The sequence below is a fragment of the Mauremys reevesii genome, linkage group 19 (assembly GCF_016161935.1).
Source record: "Mauremys reevesii isolate NIE-2019 linkage group 19, ASM1616193v1, whole genome shotgun sequence".
In the NCBI taxonomy this organism is placed as follows: Eukaryota; Metazoa; Chordata; order Testudines; family Geoemydidae; genus Mauremys; species Mauremys reevesii.
Window position 1 is genome coordinate 24,505,099 of NC_052641.1, and position 18,761 is coordinate 24,523,859.

General features: G+C 36.2%; 1 protein-coding gene across 4 annotated transcripts in view; it reads right to left on the reverse strand.

The window, feature by feature from the left end:
* The window catches only part of MAPKAP1 (MAPK associated protein 1), a 164,915-nt gene that overhangs the window by 140,144 nt on the left and 6,010 nt on the right, over window positions 1-18,761 (reverse strand). For 3 of the 4 annotated variants that reach the window (XM_039506739.1, XM_039506740.1, XM_039506738.1), the window contains exons 2-3: window positions 7,849-8,176; window positions 1,721-1,810 (exon numbers count right to left, since the gene is read on the reverse strand). The exons of the other annotated variant lie outside the window; for it this stretch is intronic. In XM_039506739.1, coding sequence (XP_039362673.1) covers window positions 1,721-1,810; window positions 7,849-8,107 — 349 coding nt within the window. In that variant the 5' untranslated portion in view covers window positions 8,108-8,176. The remainder of the gene's footprint in view (window positions 1-1,720; window positions 1,811-7,848; window positions 8,177-18,761) is intronic. 4 annotated transcript variants of the gene reach the window in all.

Below are 18,761 nucleotides of genomic sequence, written 5' to 3' on the forward strand. Positions count from 1 at the left end.
ACACTGAGCAGAAGGGGTTGGAGGTTATGGAAGATTAAACTTTAAAACCTTCAATATAATGCTTAACAGGGTAAAAAGGGAAAAAAACATTTTAGGATGCATTAACAGAGGTATCAAACATACGCTGTAACTCTGTATAGGGGATTAGTGCAACCCTGTTTGGAATCCTGTGAGCAGCTCTGTTCACTCTCTTATGAAAAAGATATTATAGAACTGGAGAAGGCCCTACACAAAGGGCAGCCAGAAAAATACAGGGACCTAGGCACAGCGATTACGTAGAGATCATATTAAGATATATACAAATTTTGAAAGAAGCAGGCATGATAGACCATACAAGAGACTTTGAGAGTGTGTGTCAAATACAACAGAAACAAACATCAGTTTATGCTAGAAAATAATTGGCATGGAATTTTTTAAATTCCATATGTTACCATTTAAGCACCACAGTATAGCAATAAGAAACAGTATATTATAAATTACAAGAGGAAGTAATAGGTATTTACAGGGAAAATATTAGTTATAACTACTGGTTCCAAGAAAAGATAAAAACCTCAAATGGCATTTCTGGCTTCATTTCATTCTAAAGTTTCCTGTGTTCATATGCTTAAGCAGAGCTACATTAAAAGCAAGAGCCACCTTTCAATAACATTAATGGTTTGAAGAAGTGAGGGCAGAGTGAGTTTAGAAGCCCCAAAAGCTTAAAAACCCATGAAGACAAAAGTAATATTTTCATAATACTTCTCTTATGCTTTTTTCCCCCTTAACCTTTCCTCCTTACCTAAAAAACTGACTGAGATGACTTTTTAAAATTTGTAAATATAACCTTTAAAAAAAGGTTTCACCCCACACATGTTCATCCATAACATCCAAGGCCACTTGAAATAGGTCATGCATCCTGTCACTTGTTTGAAAACAGTGGTCCTCCATTCGGAAGGTAGATACTCTAATCAGCCTTGATTAGTTGCAAGGAGAGTGTCAAGACTTGTCAGTTATTTGTTTTGTTAAACACCACCTCCCATGCACAAAATTGCAGAACACAATTTCACTGTCTTTGATGCTTATTCATCAAGCTAAGAGGAGCCTCAAGGTATGTCTCCTCTACAAGTACGAGAGCGACACAGCTGTCATGCTGCAGCTATGCTGCTGTAATGTAGACACTTGCTGCATCACTGGAAGGGGATTTTACATCTCTGTAGTAAATCCACTCAAGAGGGAGTAGCTAGGTTGATGGGAGAATTCTTCTGTCGACTTAGCTGAGTCTATACCAGGGCTTAGGTTGGCTTAACTACATCTCTCACAGGTGTGAATTTTTCACATCACTGAGCAAATTAGATTGGCTGACCTAAATTTCATGTGTAGACACAAGATAAACAGTGATGTTACAAACTGCCAAGATCTGCAAGCACTGTGTTAACAATATTTATTTTGAAATATTCCTTAAAAAACCCCTAATTTATTCAAACTTCAATCAAATACAGTAGCTTTGAATCAATTTCTTGATTTCTTTAATCAATGTAAATCAATAGGAGTGGGCATGTGGTGGTTGAAAACTATGGGGAAAACACAAGTCAGAATAGGAGATGGTCAGAATCCTTCACGATATTTCCTCTGTATTTTGGAAGTTTTTAAGTGAGGTTTATAAACTGAAAATTCTGTAAATGAATATTAAGTAGAATCAACAATTAAAAATATAAAGAAAATAGATGGTTGTTTTTTTTACCTGAACAAGAAGCATTTCTCTCTTTCCACTGAACGTTTTTGCATTTTATTTGATTTTGTCTCTCTTTTCGTAGTCGTTCTAGTCTCTGAGCTTGAAAAGAAATATTATTACTATAAGTTTGTCAATGGAAGTTTACTATAAACAAAGACATAATTAACTACCTTTATATGAATAAAGATGTTTTATACCGCATATGTAGGAGGGAAAGTCATAAAATTTTAAAGGTGGCACCCCTGAAAAGCAAATACCAACAAAAACATGAAAGTGTTCTTGATTTATAATTGAAATTAGAGGATATAAAACATTAATAGAGATCATAAAGATAGTATTAACATGGAAGAGAATAATAAAATGTGAAAACTTCTGTGATTAATATGACATTTCATTATATAAATCATTAATAACGGTCTTAAAGGAATTTTAATGCACAAATGAACTCAAGTGAATATTACATTACAGGAATAAAATTACTGTTATGAATTACTCTACCCGTTTCAAAAATTAAAGATAAATGAACTCAGACTAGACTATTAAAGTTTTAAATATAAAATCCTTTATCTAAAAATCATGAAAATTATAAAATGTCAAAGCTATATAAATTAGCATAGCTTTTTCTTCAGTGTGCTGAAACAGTTTATAGGTAGTAAAATAAATGATTTGTATCTTCACAACATTAGTCAAATCTTAAAAAGAATATAATATTTCTTTACATATTTTGATTCCATCTCCAAAATAGGGCTTGAAAATAAGGCTCAAACAGTTAAAATATCAAGCAACTCAGACTCCCGGATCGCCTCTTTTCTGAAATTCACTTATTGTTAACACCAGATTTATCTCAGGAGACAAACTGTCAACTAAATAATCTGGTAGAAGCTACCCCGAGAAACCAACCACCAGAAATAATCACTGCAGCAAACTCACCATTACCAGTAAGAAAGCAAACTAGATGGGCACGTAGAAGTAAAAATTTTGGTCATTTGAGAAAACACAATTTGCTGGTTATATTAACAATTTTGATGTATTGTGATCATTTATTAACTAAAATGGCCTCTTAAAGGAGATTTTAAAATACTAAATTACTCTGACAATTCCTGTACACTGTCACCAATAAAAAAAATACACTGATAGATACATTCTATCCCTTCTTTATAATTAGAACTGCATGCAAATGTTGGCTCAGCAGACAAACATTTTACCAAGTATCAGAACTCTTAGCCAAAACATTGATTAAAAAGGTTGTTGATACTTTACCTATAATATCTAAAAATGTAATTGACTAAGTATGAAAAAGTACAGGAAACATCTCTGCTTGTAACTGTAAACATGAAGCAAGATGCTCTTCCATTGTGAGAGTTTAGTTTTAAAAACTGAAGCTGTTTTCTTCTAATTTATTATTCTACCTATAGTTCAAAATCAATTTTTTATTTGGGCTGCATTAAGCATCAATCCCTCAAAACCTCCTCTCCCCCAAAGAGAAATATAAAATCTCTCTGGTAAATATAGCTATATTTGGAATAGCTTTTTCGGTTTTTTAAATTATCTTCTGGTTTCCCTGAAACCAATGGGAAAGGGAAGAAATGGGGAAACCAGGAAATGCAGCATTTCTTTTAATATTGTTGTAATTAAAAACAGGTCAATTTCTTACATAAGGGAAGCTATTCGTCCAAGAGCCTGGGGCCCTTCTAAGGACAATTGAATCACTTTAAGCCCTGACATGTCCCTCTGTGGAGAGAGGGCAGGGTGGCTATGTATTAAAGAGGGTTTTGTGCCATTCTCTTAAGACCTGCAGTGTGCCCACGAACTGTGGTGTATGAATTCCATCTTCCCTAATCCTTGCAGGATTCCTCTCACAAAGCCTTAGTAATTTGGTTTTGTGTTGGCAAGGGTTAATTTTATCTTAAAAGAACAAATGGCGATATGTGCAATTATTCCATCTCAATGCAATTCCTCTATCAGCTGGTTCCAAATTATCATTCACGCGTGATTGTACTACAGCCACTCCAAATTACATGGAATTATCAGTATCTATTAGAAGTCTGAATTATTCAAGGTTCATTCTCATAAACGTATTCGTTTGCAAGCATTCAGTGTCAAAAATTTCACTGACCAATGTAGTTCTGTTTCCATTAAATATTAAGGGCTAAATGAGCCTTTGCTGCTAGCCCTCAGTTTCGGAGAGAAGTAATTTGCTACAGCCCTTTACTAGGTGTAGCATACTCCCTCGCTTTGCTCTGGCTAATAATCTCTGTGGGCTGGCAATAAACATTTTTTTTTGGTGGGAGAAGAGATGGGAAACCAAGTATCTGTGCTCTCCCTACCTATCTGCTATGGAAGAGAGAAATACTAGGCTGACGAGCCCCTATGCTCCCCACAATGCCTGGCCCCATGGTCTGGCAAGCCCTAGCAGGGTGTGTTATTTCATTTTACAACCTTGCACGCTGAGGTGACTTTCAAAGTTTTTCAACTTTTCAAAGTATTAGGCCTTATATTAAACCTACTTTAAAATGTAACCTGATATGTATGAGTGCTCAATAGCCACTATTCTGTAGGACCTACAACGTGTTGACTCTCCACTGCTGCAGTAAATTTGTTCCAGTGCTTGTCAGACATCAGCAGTGCGTGGATAAGTTACTAAGGCTACATAACTAAGCAGCTTTTGGGAAAAAAAAATTCAACTCTATCCAAACCAAAAGAAGTAAATGACAACTCAAGTGGGAATTCTTTTAAAAACCTCTTAGTGGATATTAAAACCATAGAAAGTAAACATGAGATCATATACTCAAAAAACATTTGCCACTATCCGCTGGAATAAACAACTATATCACCTACTCTAGTCCAATGTAAAGTGTCTCAACCATGCTACAAGGAACACACAAAATCTATTGTCCTTTAATAGAAAGGATAAATATTCAAACTAACAGATCTGAACTTGTGTAGCTAACAAAAATAATCTTATGGCTCAATAAGATGGAAGAGCTGGTTGCAGTTCCTTAGTTAAGACTATGTTTCACACTTAAAGTAGGGATTCAATCACTTTGTTCTATATATTTGTTCTTACAGGACCTACTCTAAGTACAGAATACATTTTCTAAGAATTTACAAGTAAATCTGTTAACTAGTTTAAGAATTACAATTAATTAGAATATTGGTCCTTTACGATACTTAGTGCTTTAAGATCTGGTGCCAAACCATGTTTTCTCCCAAATTACTTAACAGTGAATAACTAATACCGACTCTTCCAACTTTCCATATAGACAAATCTCAGTGAAATCTCACGCAATGGCTACAATTTTTTTTTAATGATTAACAGTTATTTTTGTCATTTTTCTTCATAAATGAAAGTTTCTTCTTCAGCAGAGCTGAAGAATGATGTTATATGTCATAAGTCCACAAAAAACTGCTCTCTTTCAAAATGGCTGCCACCTCTGATTACTCTTAATAGAACTGAGGTCAGAGATGCAGAGCTAAGATGCTCTCCTTCGAAATAGCCACTGCATACCATTGTTTACAATGGGAATGAAGACAAGTGGCCTCAGGGAAGCTGGTGGTCCTAACAGAATAGAACTTTTTACATTTACGCAATAACCTACCCATAAAAGGAAGTTTCTAACTCCAGGCGGTTAATAGTTTATTTATGCCTTGATGCAGGAAGATTTATATGCCCTTGTATTTTTTTTTTTAATTCTACCTAACCAAACTGTGCATGTTATACAAACATCTGATCCTTTTTTGATTCCTGTGAAGCTCTTGAACTTGATATTTTCTCGCACTGAGCACTTTAGGCTAATTAATTTACTATGTGTCTTGTGTAGAAAGGTTTTATTATTTTTAAAATTGTTGTTTTCAATTTCTTTGGATGCCTCTTGTTCTTGTATTATGAGAAAGAGTAAATAGAACTGACCAATTTACTTTCTCTATACCATTCATTGTTTTAGGTCATGAGCTATGTAGGTCTTAATAACTGTATCAACTGCCTGGCAGAGCCAACGTACATCAGAGAACAAGATGAGGGAGGTTCAAGAGAAGGAGAAAAGAAAAAAACTGGCATCAGCTTGGCTCCCCACTGGACTGACCGTACTAACAATTTTTTTAAAACCTGCCATTAACTGGGAAGTTAAATAGTTTCAGATTAGAATTTAATGTAGCTTCTTTTTATCTACCCACTCTGTGAAGTTATCTGTCAGTACCATTTTTTGCAGCAATTCCACACACTTTGAACTTTCCTTCTCCACTTTCTTATCCTGTAACAACAATTGAACTGAACTAACCTCTCAAAGAAAATGCCATGAAGTCTGGCACATTAAGCTTTTCATCCTGCTACATGGAAGTCAGTTTTAGCTAGTCCTAGGACTCCAAACAGTATTCAAGGACCTTATTTCCAAATTTAGCGAGATGCCTTAATTATACTGAATCAATGCTATTAATTATTTTTCACAACTTTTGATAATACATTACCTTTTTAAAAGTATCTTAAGATACTTATTACTGTACATCACTTTTCTGGGTAGGTAGAATCTAGTTAAATTTACTTCTGAGCTGTAGGTGGTGGTGTATTACCTGCAAAAAAATTATTTCAGAAATGTATGTTCCTACAAGGAAAGAGAGATGATCTTCCTACTTTTCAAGCCTTCAACACTCGAGCATTTCAGCACAGAACCTTCTTTGGAGGCTGTGTATAACAACTCTCACATCCCCCTACTGCAAAAGGACAGAAGAGGGATGTTTTCTCCCTATTAACAAAAACTAAGCAATTACTATATACCAAAAAGGTAAATATCTTTAAATTAGCATATTTTGAGAGCTCAAATCCCAACTCAGATTTTTGTAATACTGTAGCTAAAGACAGTAGAAGTCAAAGATGAAAAAGTAAGATGGAACACTGAGTCCGTCTTTCTTCAAATGAAGAATTTAATTCCCCTCCAGGTAAAGGATATATCAGGTTATTAATCTGACAATATGTTTGATCGTATATATTCCTTGCCCATTAAACCTCCCATTTGCTGATCTGTTAGGGCACCATCAGGGAAAAAATGGTTAAACTTTTATAGCAAGAGCCCAGCAAAAGTGCTATTACAGAATTAAAAGCCAACTTGAACATGGTGACTGGACCTTGGTACTACATTGCTGGCACTACAAAATCATCGGTTGTTCTGAAGTTTCATGATAAAAGCCTATAGAGCAGCTGACCTGTCATGACGCACACTGTCAACATTCACTGTGAATATCCCGGTCTTAGACTCCTAACATTAAACATACAGGGGTTGAAAAATGTAGGTGATGGTGGTGGAGGAAATTACTTGTTACTGTGGCAAGCAGTTTTTAAAGACACCTGCTCTGTTAGCCTAGTTCTATGCACTCAGCAGTATTATGACTCAAAATTAATTACAACCAACATTCTGCCAACACCTCACTCAAGTTTTCCAAAAGAAAAATACAAAGTATAAATGTATCACATTTACTTCTATACTTTGTTTCCTTCCATTTCCCTCCTGCCCTCCCTCCTCCAACACTATGTATGTCTTCTGTTTGTTGCACATTCTTGCACGCCTCCCCTGTCCTGTCCTCTCTTCAGTGGACTCTGTTACTCTGGTTTTCTTGTCCATCTATTAACCCCTTTCTTCCTATACTCAGTTGTTTCATTGTTTTTAATACTTTGGGCCAAAATGACTGGGTTTGGTGCCCCACTAGGTAGGTACTACTCAAAAAATAGGTATCCTCCCGACTTTCTGTACCTAAACAATAAGAATTTCAAGGCCTGATAGTGGAATTTTGGTATTTTGATGGTTTCTTTACCATAATATTTTCTAAATCTTTAATTTTTTGTAATAAAACTGACAACTTCAAAGTTCTTCTATGTGATTTGGTACACTAGAGTAGAAAAATCAACTAAAAATCAGTTTACTGTGCACAAAAGAAACTGGCCCATTATATATTTCTTTTTCTGAAAGAGACCTATTTGCCTAGCTAAATGTTACAAAAGAAGGGTTTGACAAATAAATAGCTACTTGTGTTCTGATAACTGGTCCAAGCAAGTCAAGTTAGCCTTTTGTGCGAGGTTCTAACGGGTATGTTGTTGTTGCTGGTTTTCTGTTTTGTTTTGGGGTGGTTTTTTTGCAAACAACATTTACCTGTATTTGATCGTCTTCTAATACCGAAGTCCCAGCTTGAGGTAATATCAACTGATTGGGAATATACATAACCCTGAGTCTCTCCATTGCTTCCCTGAATTTCCGAACCACTGTCTCCAGTCACTGAAGAAGGATTGAATTTCTCTAGGTCAACATCATGATCTATCAGGACCATTTCACACATCCCTGTGTCATCACTGGTCACATGTGACTGCCGAATATGAGCCAATATAATTGCTGGGTTGTCCAGGAAGGCCATCCTGTCCACAACTCCACCACCTTATTATGCTATCTTCTTCTCGCCATGCTGCTCCATGGACAAACTTACCTGGAAACATAAAATATACAGCACTTTAAGAAAAACAGAGTGATTAATGTTTACTCTGGGATGTTTTTGTCACATCCAAAACTGGAATTAAGTATTAGTTAACTAAGTTTTATGCACTGAATTACTTTAATTTCATTCTGACATGGTACAATCATTTACATAGTGAGTATCTATAAAAGTGGCAACCATTTATCCTTGGGGACAGTTTGAATTCAAAAGTTAACCTAAGAAAATTAAATAAAATGTGCACCCCCAAACTAGTAATTAACAAATGATTGCTATAAGGTACAATAGACCTACCTATTACACCCAGGAGGAAGTTTCCTTTATACATTCAACATCTTCCCTCTTCTCCCTGCTCTTCCTTTAATACTTTCAGCACCCCCACTCTCACCTAATTGATAACATCAGCCACTATGTATTTATTTGTCTTTCACCCACTCCCTACAACAATCCTCTATTTCCGTTCCTCTTTGTCTGATGCTGTCTTCCTCCTATCCTCCTCTGCATACTGCCTCTTCAATGTTTGATTTTAGCACCCCTTAAAGAAGACACCTCCTGAGATGCTCTCTTAGATTTACTGCCTAGCTAGATGATTGCACCCCCTCCCTCTCACCCCTTCTCTCTGTGCTCTCAGCTCCCTCCAATCTTCTGAGTTCAGCTCTTCACACCGACTGCTACCACCTACATGACTTATTGTTGAAAAGCTGGTGCAGCAGTCATAAAATGCATGCTAAAGCAATGATACACTGAACACCATTTCTTCATTCAGCAAAGACTTCTTCAGCAGGAAACTAATAATTAAACCTAAAAATTAAGGCATAGGTTTAAAGAGGGAACTTTCTTTAAACCCAAACGTGCATCCGACCAACTGAACTCCAGTTTTTCCATTTCCAGGAGAATCTTTCAAAAAAAAAAAAAGAGAAGAAAAGTTTTGCATCTCAGGACAGAACATTTAACTTGCATTGCTGCTCAATGGAGTTTGTTAGAGGACCATTAGTGTAACACCTGAAGAATACTATGGTCATATACCACAAGTGTCTGAGCTCTTTAGTATTTAACAACAGCAATTTGCACTTTCATAGCACTGCTTAACAAAATAAACAAATATTTACCAAACTGTGTGAGGTAAGTGTTATCTGCATTTTACATGTAGCAAAAATGGAGGCATAGTTTCTTGCCTATAGCTACCGCCATGGCAGAGCAAGAAACAGCACCCAGGACCTCAAACTTTCAATCTTTGTGGTTTATATCTGTTAGACAGCACTGCCTTTCATACAAATGCATGGCTGAAATATTCCCGCTTCCAGGGAAAAAAATGATTCAAAATAGCTATAGAACTCAAGGGATTAAATAAGCATATTGCGGGTAGATGACAACTTCTCATTATCACTGCATTCTGCAAGAGCTTCTTCAAGAAAGAGAAAGGAATGTCCCAGAAAGAACTGAGAAAAAAAGGATGTCAAACCCCACTAAGTACATTCCGACAGAACTAGAGTAAAAGATTGCAATTTGAGCCTGGCCTTATAGTCTGTCACAGACCAGAATGCAGGGAAGCATCAGCTCACCTCAATGGGAATGGCAAATCCACACCCCATTTCACACTAAATATACTTTATTCTTCAGAAACTAGCAGCCTGGAGATCCCTCACTAGGTACCAACAGATTCGGCATCAGGGTATCATGAATATTTGTATTAAACTAGGGTTACCACATAGCAACTGTGAAAAAACAGGACAGGGGTCGGGGGTAATAGGCGCCTATATAAGAAAAAGTCCCCAAAAACGGGACATCTGGTCACCTATATTAAACAGAAAGAAGCAAAAGTAGTACTTAACTTCTGAAATTCACATACAGTTACTAATGGTGGAAAGAAAGTCAAAGTTATAGAGGTATCCTGCAAGCATCATACTATGGGAATTTGATCACCAATCCCTCCCCCATAAAAAACCTACCAAAGTCAGAATCCAACAACATAAGTTACATAATCTTTACCAATCTTTACCGTTTTACTTGTTGTCTCTCTCTCCCATTCTCCACCTTGTCTGTCATTTCTTGTCTATGCTCTTTGAAGGAGAGATTGTGTCTTTTTTTTTTTTTTTTTTTTTTGTAAAATGCCATGCAAATTCATAGCTTGATAAATAATAGTCCCAGCACCATGCAGGACTTCAGCAAAAGGATGGGAGAGAAGAATTCCAGCATTCCATTTGTTAAAAATATACCTCTTAAAGAATAATTCACCTTCTACCACAACAAGTTTTAATAAGTTACATTAACAATGCCTAGCTGTTTTCTGGCAACTTTTATTAAATTATAATTATGCATGTCTAGACAGATTATTTTAATTAGAAAAAAAAATTGTCTGTCCCATAAAGATTTCTCACTGTCTCCTAAAAATGAAAGACCATAAGGCACGTGTCCCTTTGCTGTAATTTGCCAGCTGAAGGCCTTTAAGTAATAACCAGCAGGCTTTGACCTCAGGAGTACAGACAACTAAGTACAGAAAATGGATATTTAAAACGGAAATGTCTCCCAGGTTGTGTACTGAGAATGTTCTTTAAATATAATTATTTACACCTCAATATTGGAAAAGGCACTGCTCACCTGCAAATAGTAAGAATTTGTTTAAAAAAGCAGCAGCCTTAGGCTTCTAAAAGGTCTGCAAACTCCCAATCAAAAATTACTGCTGCCCCATCAATGTGTCATATAAATGTTGGCATGTTAATTGTGTATTTATAAGATTGTTAATGGTTAGTTAATTTACCTCCCACACTATTATTGTACTTGAAATGATTTAATGTCTGCTGAGGGAGTTAACAACATGTAACAGCAGATGCGATATTTTTACCTTTCTACACTGTACCCCGACTTCGAGCTATTAACACTCAGCATGCTAAATTGCTCAGGTTTTCTTACAGTCTTACACATGCAATCACTTTGTCTATTGATAATTATGGGAAAATTCACAAGAAATTATGTGTTCAACTCTAGAGTTTAACCCTAAGAACCCCCTTTATTTCTAATTTTAGCAAAGGTACATTAAAACCCCTTCCATGCTAAAATGTATATTAATTGGAAAGTATTAAAAATTCCACCAAATTTCTCATTCAGACAATGTGAAGACTATTCATCAAGTCCTGATCCCCGCCACAGTATTTTAGCACTTGCCATCTATAGCATAATCAGTTCCCACTTTTGACAGAGGCAAAATATAATGCAATGTCATGATTTTGACATGAGGCACAAAGGCAAAGAAATTCAGGCAAACTTCTCAACTTTATAAACCTTTATATGAGAAACCTTAAATACTAATATTCCTACAGATTTCAATGAGACTACTCACAAGAGTATGGATTTGCAGGACAGATTCGTTAATTTACTTGGCTGTGGCAATGTATCAGAACTCACGTGCTACTCAGACCCATGATTGATTATTGCAACTCAACGTGTAATAGTGAGACATAAGAAAATATCAGGACATTGTCACCACTTCAGCAAAACACAATTTTGTGTGTTTTTAAATCAAAACCTTAATGTTATTTTAGCATTTTGCACTTCGCTGATACTGTTTTATTTAATGGTAGTATAATTTAGAGACAACGTTTATGTATATTCCATACAAAACATTAAAAATGTTACAGTTGTAATAAGTCTACAAAGCCTACAAAACTGTAACTTTGCCCCCTCGAGTAAGATATAATTACATGATCATAAAGCACTTATCCACAAAACCTTTACTTCGTTCAGTGTACAAGATGCACATTGCTCAGTGATGAGGCAATTTCTTTTCTTTAACTTTATTGTTCAGTGTGTGACCCAATGTCCCACTTCGTGCACATCATCCAAGCTATGCACTGAACAAAAGTTTCTCTCTCTCTCCAGGGTTCTCTATGGGTCTGATCATTGTAGTATTAAAGCACCTCACAAATCTTCATGAATTTATCTTCATACATTTCTGTGAAGTTAAGTAGCATCTTCATCATTTAACAGATGCAGAACTGAGCTACAAAGAGGCTGAGTGACTTATTCAAGGTTGCACAGGAAGTCTATGCAAAGTCAAGAATATAACTGATTCCTGTCTGATTCTTGGGTCTCAGTACACTGATTTTATCATAACAATACTTCTTCCAGTAGACTGCTGCATTTATGACACAGCATGCTGTTTATGCAGTGAATGAAATAAGGTTGCCTTGTACATCAGCCTCATGTATAACAGCATATACAAGGAGTAGGGCAGAATGCTCTGGATACCAGACCGATTCACTGCACAACCCCCTCTCATTCAGTTGTCTAAAGTGTGCACAGAATGTGGCAGTGGTCCTGGGAAAATAATGGTATGCAATCATATATTTAAAACAGTATCTTAGTGCATACACAGGGATACATACATACAAAGGGATATATCTAAATTTGGGCTATAAACTTGAATGTGTCACTTCCTGACTTCTGGGTGCTCTTGGCATCATAATGTTCTTTTAATACATTTTGTATTGAATTTCTGGTTTTTTGTTTTTTTAACAATGAAATTACTCCAATAATGCTACTATATTTACTGGACAGCAATAGAGATACCCTTCACTGCACAGTATATGCAACTGATGAGGTGAGAGTTCATGCCTCATTCCATCCTCTCCTATATCATAAGAGAACAAAGGCGCTCCTTGGAGGTGAAATAAGGCAGGGCTCTGAAGGGGTCATACCTCCTCCCATATGGTACTCTTTGAAAGTCCTACCTCCATTCATGCACCCCTTCACAGACCATATTCCACAATCCTGTCTTTGAAACCTGAAATTCTATTCCATTGTTACACACCCACGTGCACATACAATGAAATCCTGAGACATATATTTCACTCATTTTACATAGGCATAACTCAGCCAGATCAAATCCAGTTTTCAGTGGCCATCTACAACGTCAGGAATACAACCCCACAACATCTCAATGTTCCACTGCTGCCTCCAGAAGTTTTGGAGGAAACCAAAATAATTTTCTTAGTGAAAAACTTAATTTTTGCATTTTCCATGCTCGAAAATGGGCCAACAGTGTGACATTCAGAAAAATTTGCTCTTGGACTTCTCAAACACCAAATTTCAGCCAACATGGTAAAACTCCGAGAAAGCCGTAAGCAACTAAAAATGACCTTTTATAATGGAAACATTTAGGTATCCTCAACTATAGAGGTCACTGCTTGCACTGCCTGTAAGCACCTGCTTTTACTCCTAAAAATGCAAAAGCACTAAATTACTTTGAAATATTTTGCAACATGGAAAAATAATACTTTTGTAATACAAAGATCCACAGAAACCAATGGGATAAGCGTACCATTAATGTCAAAAGATCTTTGCAGAGTGAAGCACATAGAGAAATAATGATAACGCTGGTTGCAGAATAATGATATATGTTCAGCATAGATGATGTATGTAAAGACATAAATCAACACTAATTATCCTAAGAAAAGTACAATTGAAATCAAAAGCATTCTTTTTTACAGGACATTGTCAAACAAAAAGTTGGTAACAATTGTTATCAGAAAATATTACTTCTATCATCATGAACAGTTAGCTTACCCTAAAATTAAATACTAAGGAGCCAGTTTTTGTGTTTGCACTAAGGTAGGACTTATTAATATCAATATAGAAAGTATTAATGAGCCAATTTAGCATAGCAATGTAACATATGACTGTCTCCACAACCATAAAGTATTGCACCTAACATACTGTTAGGGAGAAAGTGTAGGGCTATCAATTTACAGATATCAATAGAAAACAGTTATGGAATAACACTGCAGACACCTCTAGAGGCTACAGCAAAACTAGATAACTTTTCAATTTCTCCATCGAAGCACTTTCTGTTCCCATTTTAAGGAAGGCAGAATAACAACTATCAACAGAGAGCTAGTCTGTACCATAATACTACATCAAGGATATATAAAAAAATAAAAGGACAGTGCAATATCGATACAAAGCTTGAGAGGTTGGAAAGCAGGAAAAACAAATCAGGAAATCTTGAAAAATGTTTACTATTTATGCAGCAGTTAACCACAAACCAAAATCTGTTTTGTGAAAGATCTCTCTTTTGGTGGGGAAAAAAATTAAATTTAAAATTTTGCCACTGCCGTAGCAAATTTCCAATACATGATCCAAACTGATGTGATTTGAAGTTTACACATGATAAAGTGCGATTTATATCCATCATAAAATATTCTGATAAGCACAACACTGAACAGCAAATGTTTTTATAAAATACGTGTGTGCACGTGTCCAATTCCCCGCCTCTAAGCTAAAGCTCCTCTGCTGGATCAGGACTATTACCTGAATTTGATACCACCTACTTAATTACATGATTCTTTTTTAAATCAGCAAAAGGATGGAAAGTTTGCATATCTTGTTAAAGCTCTGAGAAATTTAAAGATACATAACTACAAATACCCATTTACAGTCATTTATAATGAAAACACTGACAGATCCTCAACTAATGCAGTTTTATCAGGCCCCAAGATAAACTAGTATAATATCCCTGTGCAAGAGAATAGCTAATTAGAAAATATATCCAGATTTCAAATTTTTCTCTTTTATTCTAAAAATGTTAGTGAAATGTCAGTTTCCAAATAAAGTATATTTGTAACAGAATTATATATTTATTTAGATAACTGTTTATGAGATACTAAATGTATTATGGGTCAAACAGATTTCAGACTCCAAAGCTGAGTTGTACAGAAACATAAGAAACTCCTTGAGATTTGAGCTTAAGTCCAGGGTATAGATATTTCTGAGACCAAAAAAAGCACTCTCAAGCTATCAGTACTGTCAACCCCCTAAAGCATGAGATTTGCTTCAAATGTATATGATTTAAAATTATATATATATATATATATATATATATATATATATATATATATATATAATTTGATTATTTTTATTTGTATTCTGATATTGAGCCTTTAAGACTCAAGTTTGACCAAGACATGCAGGTGAACGAATAAAAGACATATGGGATGGATTGAAGACACAACTTTATCAATTTTACACTTGGTAGTTGTGCAACATGCCCACCTGCTGTTTTTACGTACCGGAAACTGGTTGCAGTGCAGGTTATTGGGCTCCATTCACACCGTAACTCAAGGTAGACCCTCCACTGCCTACCCTGCAATGCAGCTCAACAGTGAAACCTCTCTCTTTTCTCCCTACTGCAGGGGCATGGTGGCGTAGAGGCCACCAAGGTGGTGCGCACCTCAGTCCACAAAATCTTCAGGTTGCCCCCCTCATATAACCACAAGTTCCACCAGCCAAAAGCCCAGGTCTCATTTACCACTGGGAGTTGGCCCTTTGACCCTTTACCTGCATTGGATACTGGCCACAAGTTGCAATGAGTTAACAGTTTAACCTTCCTTACTCAAAACGTTTAAATCCTATTGCATTCAACCCAACTGAAACTCTATAATGCTGTGAGGAAGGCAAACAAAGCAAAACAAAAAACAAACCACCAGACCTCTTGCCAATTTTGCCCAATGGGAAAAATTCCTTCCTGATCCCAAGAGAGACATCAGTCAGATCCACAGGATCATAAAAAAAAACCACAGGTCCTATGCTACAACTATAGGGATGGAGGGTGGGGCAATCAGAACAAGGGGATTTTGAAAAGCCTAGGTAAATTTAAACCAGAGGGGAAAGGATGTTGGGTGGCATCCTGGACGCATCCTCTTGCCCCAGCCAAAGGAGAAACAGAGTACTGGGGAAGGGGGTGGGGTCATGTGGCAGCCAGCATCTTACCACACATGCACATACCCTGGGCTATTCTCTTGCCACCGACCCCAGGTTACATTCCCAGACATCTGGTCAGAATCCTCCCCGCTGTGAATGTAGTCAGGGTATTTTCAAGCTTTTCTCTGCAAACCTGAGGGCTAGAACCCCTTCCCTTCCCTCCCCACCCCAAGGCAAACTGAAATTCCCATATAAACACATGACTAGCAGCTGGGGGCTTTGAGAAAAAATATCAAATATCATGGCAGCTGGCAACACTGAATTATTGTAAAATGAGTTTTCCTTTCCCTTCCATCACCTCTGAGCTCTGTGTGGCTATGAACCCTTCTGTTCTGAGGGTGAATGCCATGAGAACTCCCCACCCATCCATAGTCTGGCTGAATTATGGCCACCCTCCATACCTAACCCCTGGTTTTCTCAATATCTCCCTGCTCCCACAGGGAGACTTACTCTCCAGTGACCTATGTAAGATAAATTACTTTTAAATTTAAATTAAATGTATATCTGGGATTAGACAAAGCATCAAGGCAATGGTCTGACGTCAGGGTAGCCAGGTTTGTTGTGAACATGCTTTTGGTGAGTTCTGAGAGCAGTAGCTCAGATGATGATTTCATAGTAGCCGGAATAGATTTGCAAATTCACAATTGGGCTATTGAGATAACTGTACAGTTATCATGCAGTCCCCATGCCCTAAATGACTAAGGATCATTATTAGAAATTGTCATACGCTATGGTTGAAAAATAACCATATCTTTATTCAGACAAAAGCCTTAGACAGAATACATAGCTCAACAGGACTGACAAATAAGTATACAGTTGCGGATCAGGAACTATTTTGAGTTCTGAGTGGATGGGACAACTCAATTTTAGTTCAATAAATATGGTTATGCTGCAGTTAAACTTCCTAAATTGTCCATTCAAAACCAGAATATTTGTGATGACACAGCCACCCCTTTAAAGTGCGACTTATCAATAAATTTCTCGTGGTTTTAATAAAATATGTTGTAATTGTCCATGTTTCAAGTTAAGTTAAAAGTAGTTTTAGATTCAACCCCAGCCACAGTCCTTCTGTCAATTTCTGTGATTTTTCTTTTTCCAAAAAATGTTTCTTTTTTGTTGTAAAAGTAAAATTAAACAGAGGAAAAAAAGTTCTCTTTCATTTGTGTTATGTTTCAGTAATTGTAGGCAATTTTCAGACATAAGGGTAATTTTTAAGTTGACTGTGTTCCATAATCAATTAATAAAGAATTAGTCCCTATTAGATTTGAAAGAAAAAAAATCAAATTCGAAATATCACAGAATTTCTACAAAGTATGAAAGTATGCCATGAATATAAAATAATTCCTTTAATCTCAGAATGCAGCAAGCTGGAAGGAACAACACAATATTATATGATTGTAGGCCTGAGTCGTTCCTTGATCCCTAGACTTTAATGTCTCCATTTGACTGCAGCTTTTTAAAGTGATTTTAAAGGCCAACACAAAAAGAAAAAGATTAGTAAAGCAGAATTCATTTCCCCAGCAGCTCATTGGCTGAAGCAGGAAGGTGAGAACGCACTTCAATAGTTTATTGGTTCAGGTAATCCAAAATAATTTCACAATGAATTCTCCCTCCACTTATGAAAAAACAGCTCAGGATAACTACTTTCTCACCAGTACAGGAACAACCTTTCCTCTTTCTAGTCTTCAACCTCTGGTAAAAGTACCAAATTCAAACCACATATGAAAACTTAAGGAATGTTTCAAACACTCAGCTAAATTTAAGACTGAATACTTAGTTAGAAAAGCTGTCACTAATCCTTTGGTTACTATATTTTAAAAAAATACTGTAATTAAAGTCACCATTTAAAGTGGTTTTAAAAGGTGCGCTTTCATGAAAGAAACTGGATTTTTTTTAAAAATATGATGCAAGTGCAACATTTATTAAAAATACCTTTAAAATCCTTGCTAGCTTAGGAACATGTAAATCTGTTTTACATAAAATATTTTATTTCTGTATTTACTGACTGTTTGGAATTCTTCTATTTTTGCTGTCATACTAATCAGGATGCAAATTATACCAAGTGAAATACTTTAAATATTTTATTTACTGTGTCATGGAGATAGAGGGGGTGGAGAGAGGGAAAATTGGAGCGCCCATCCACATAACCTACCTCCACTATTTGTTTCTTGGTTGTGTCAAAGCTTCATTTGACTGTAAACAAACTGTTTCTTTGCTAAACTGAGTTATCCCACCTCAAGATTTAAGCAAATAAATATGTATTAAAAAATGCAGAGATTATAAATTAGAGCAGACAAATCTGTATCTAGACTCATGCCTGCAAAGAGCATTCTATCAATATAGTGAAATGCTAATCTCCTAATTAACAACCTAATTAGGTAATTATGGCTTTGCAGAGGGATGCCTAAATGAAATATGACAACATGGTCACCTCTTTATATGGCACCTGTGGGCCTTTTCAGCTGTCACTGCAAAGAGTGCAATATCAATTTGAACAGATGACAAAGTGTTGTCATTTTTCATTCTGATATTGTACTGAATGGTTTGGACAGAAGCAGTTTACAGAAGCAGCATCTTGTCTGTTTTTTGTCTAATCTAAATATGTTCAAACACGGCTTAATTTTGAACATTCATGATTATACTGAATTGTTTATATTGGCTACTACAGAAGTAGAAGAGCACATACTCCACATTCACAAAGTTATCTAATCATACTGCGCTGGCCACATATGATGAAACTACCATAGCCGTAAAGTACATGCTCATTAGAGTTGACAAGAACAGCAAAAACCTAGAGCACATTAGTTCATTCTGGCATTTAAAG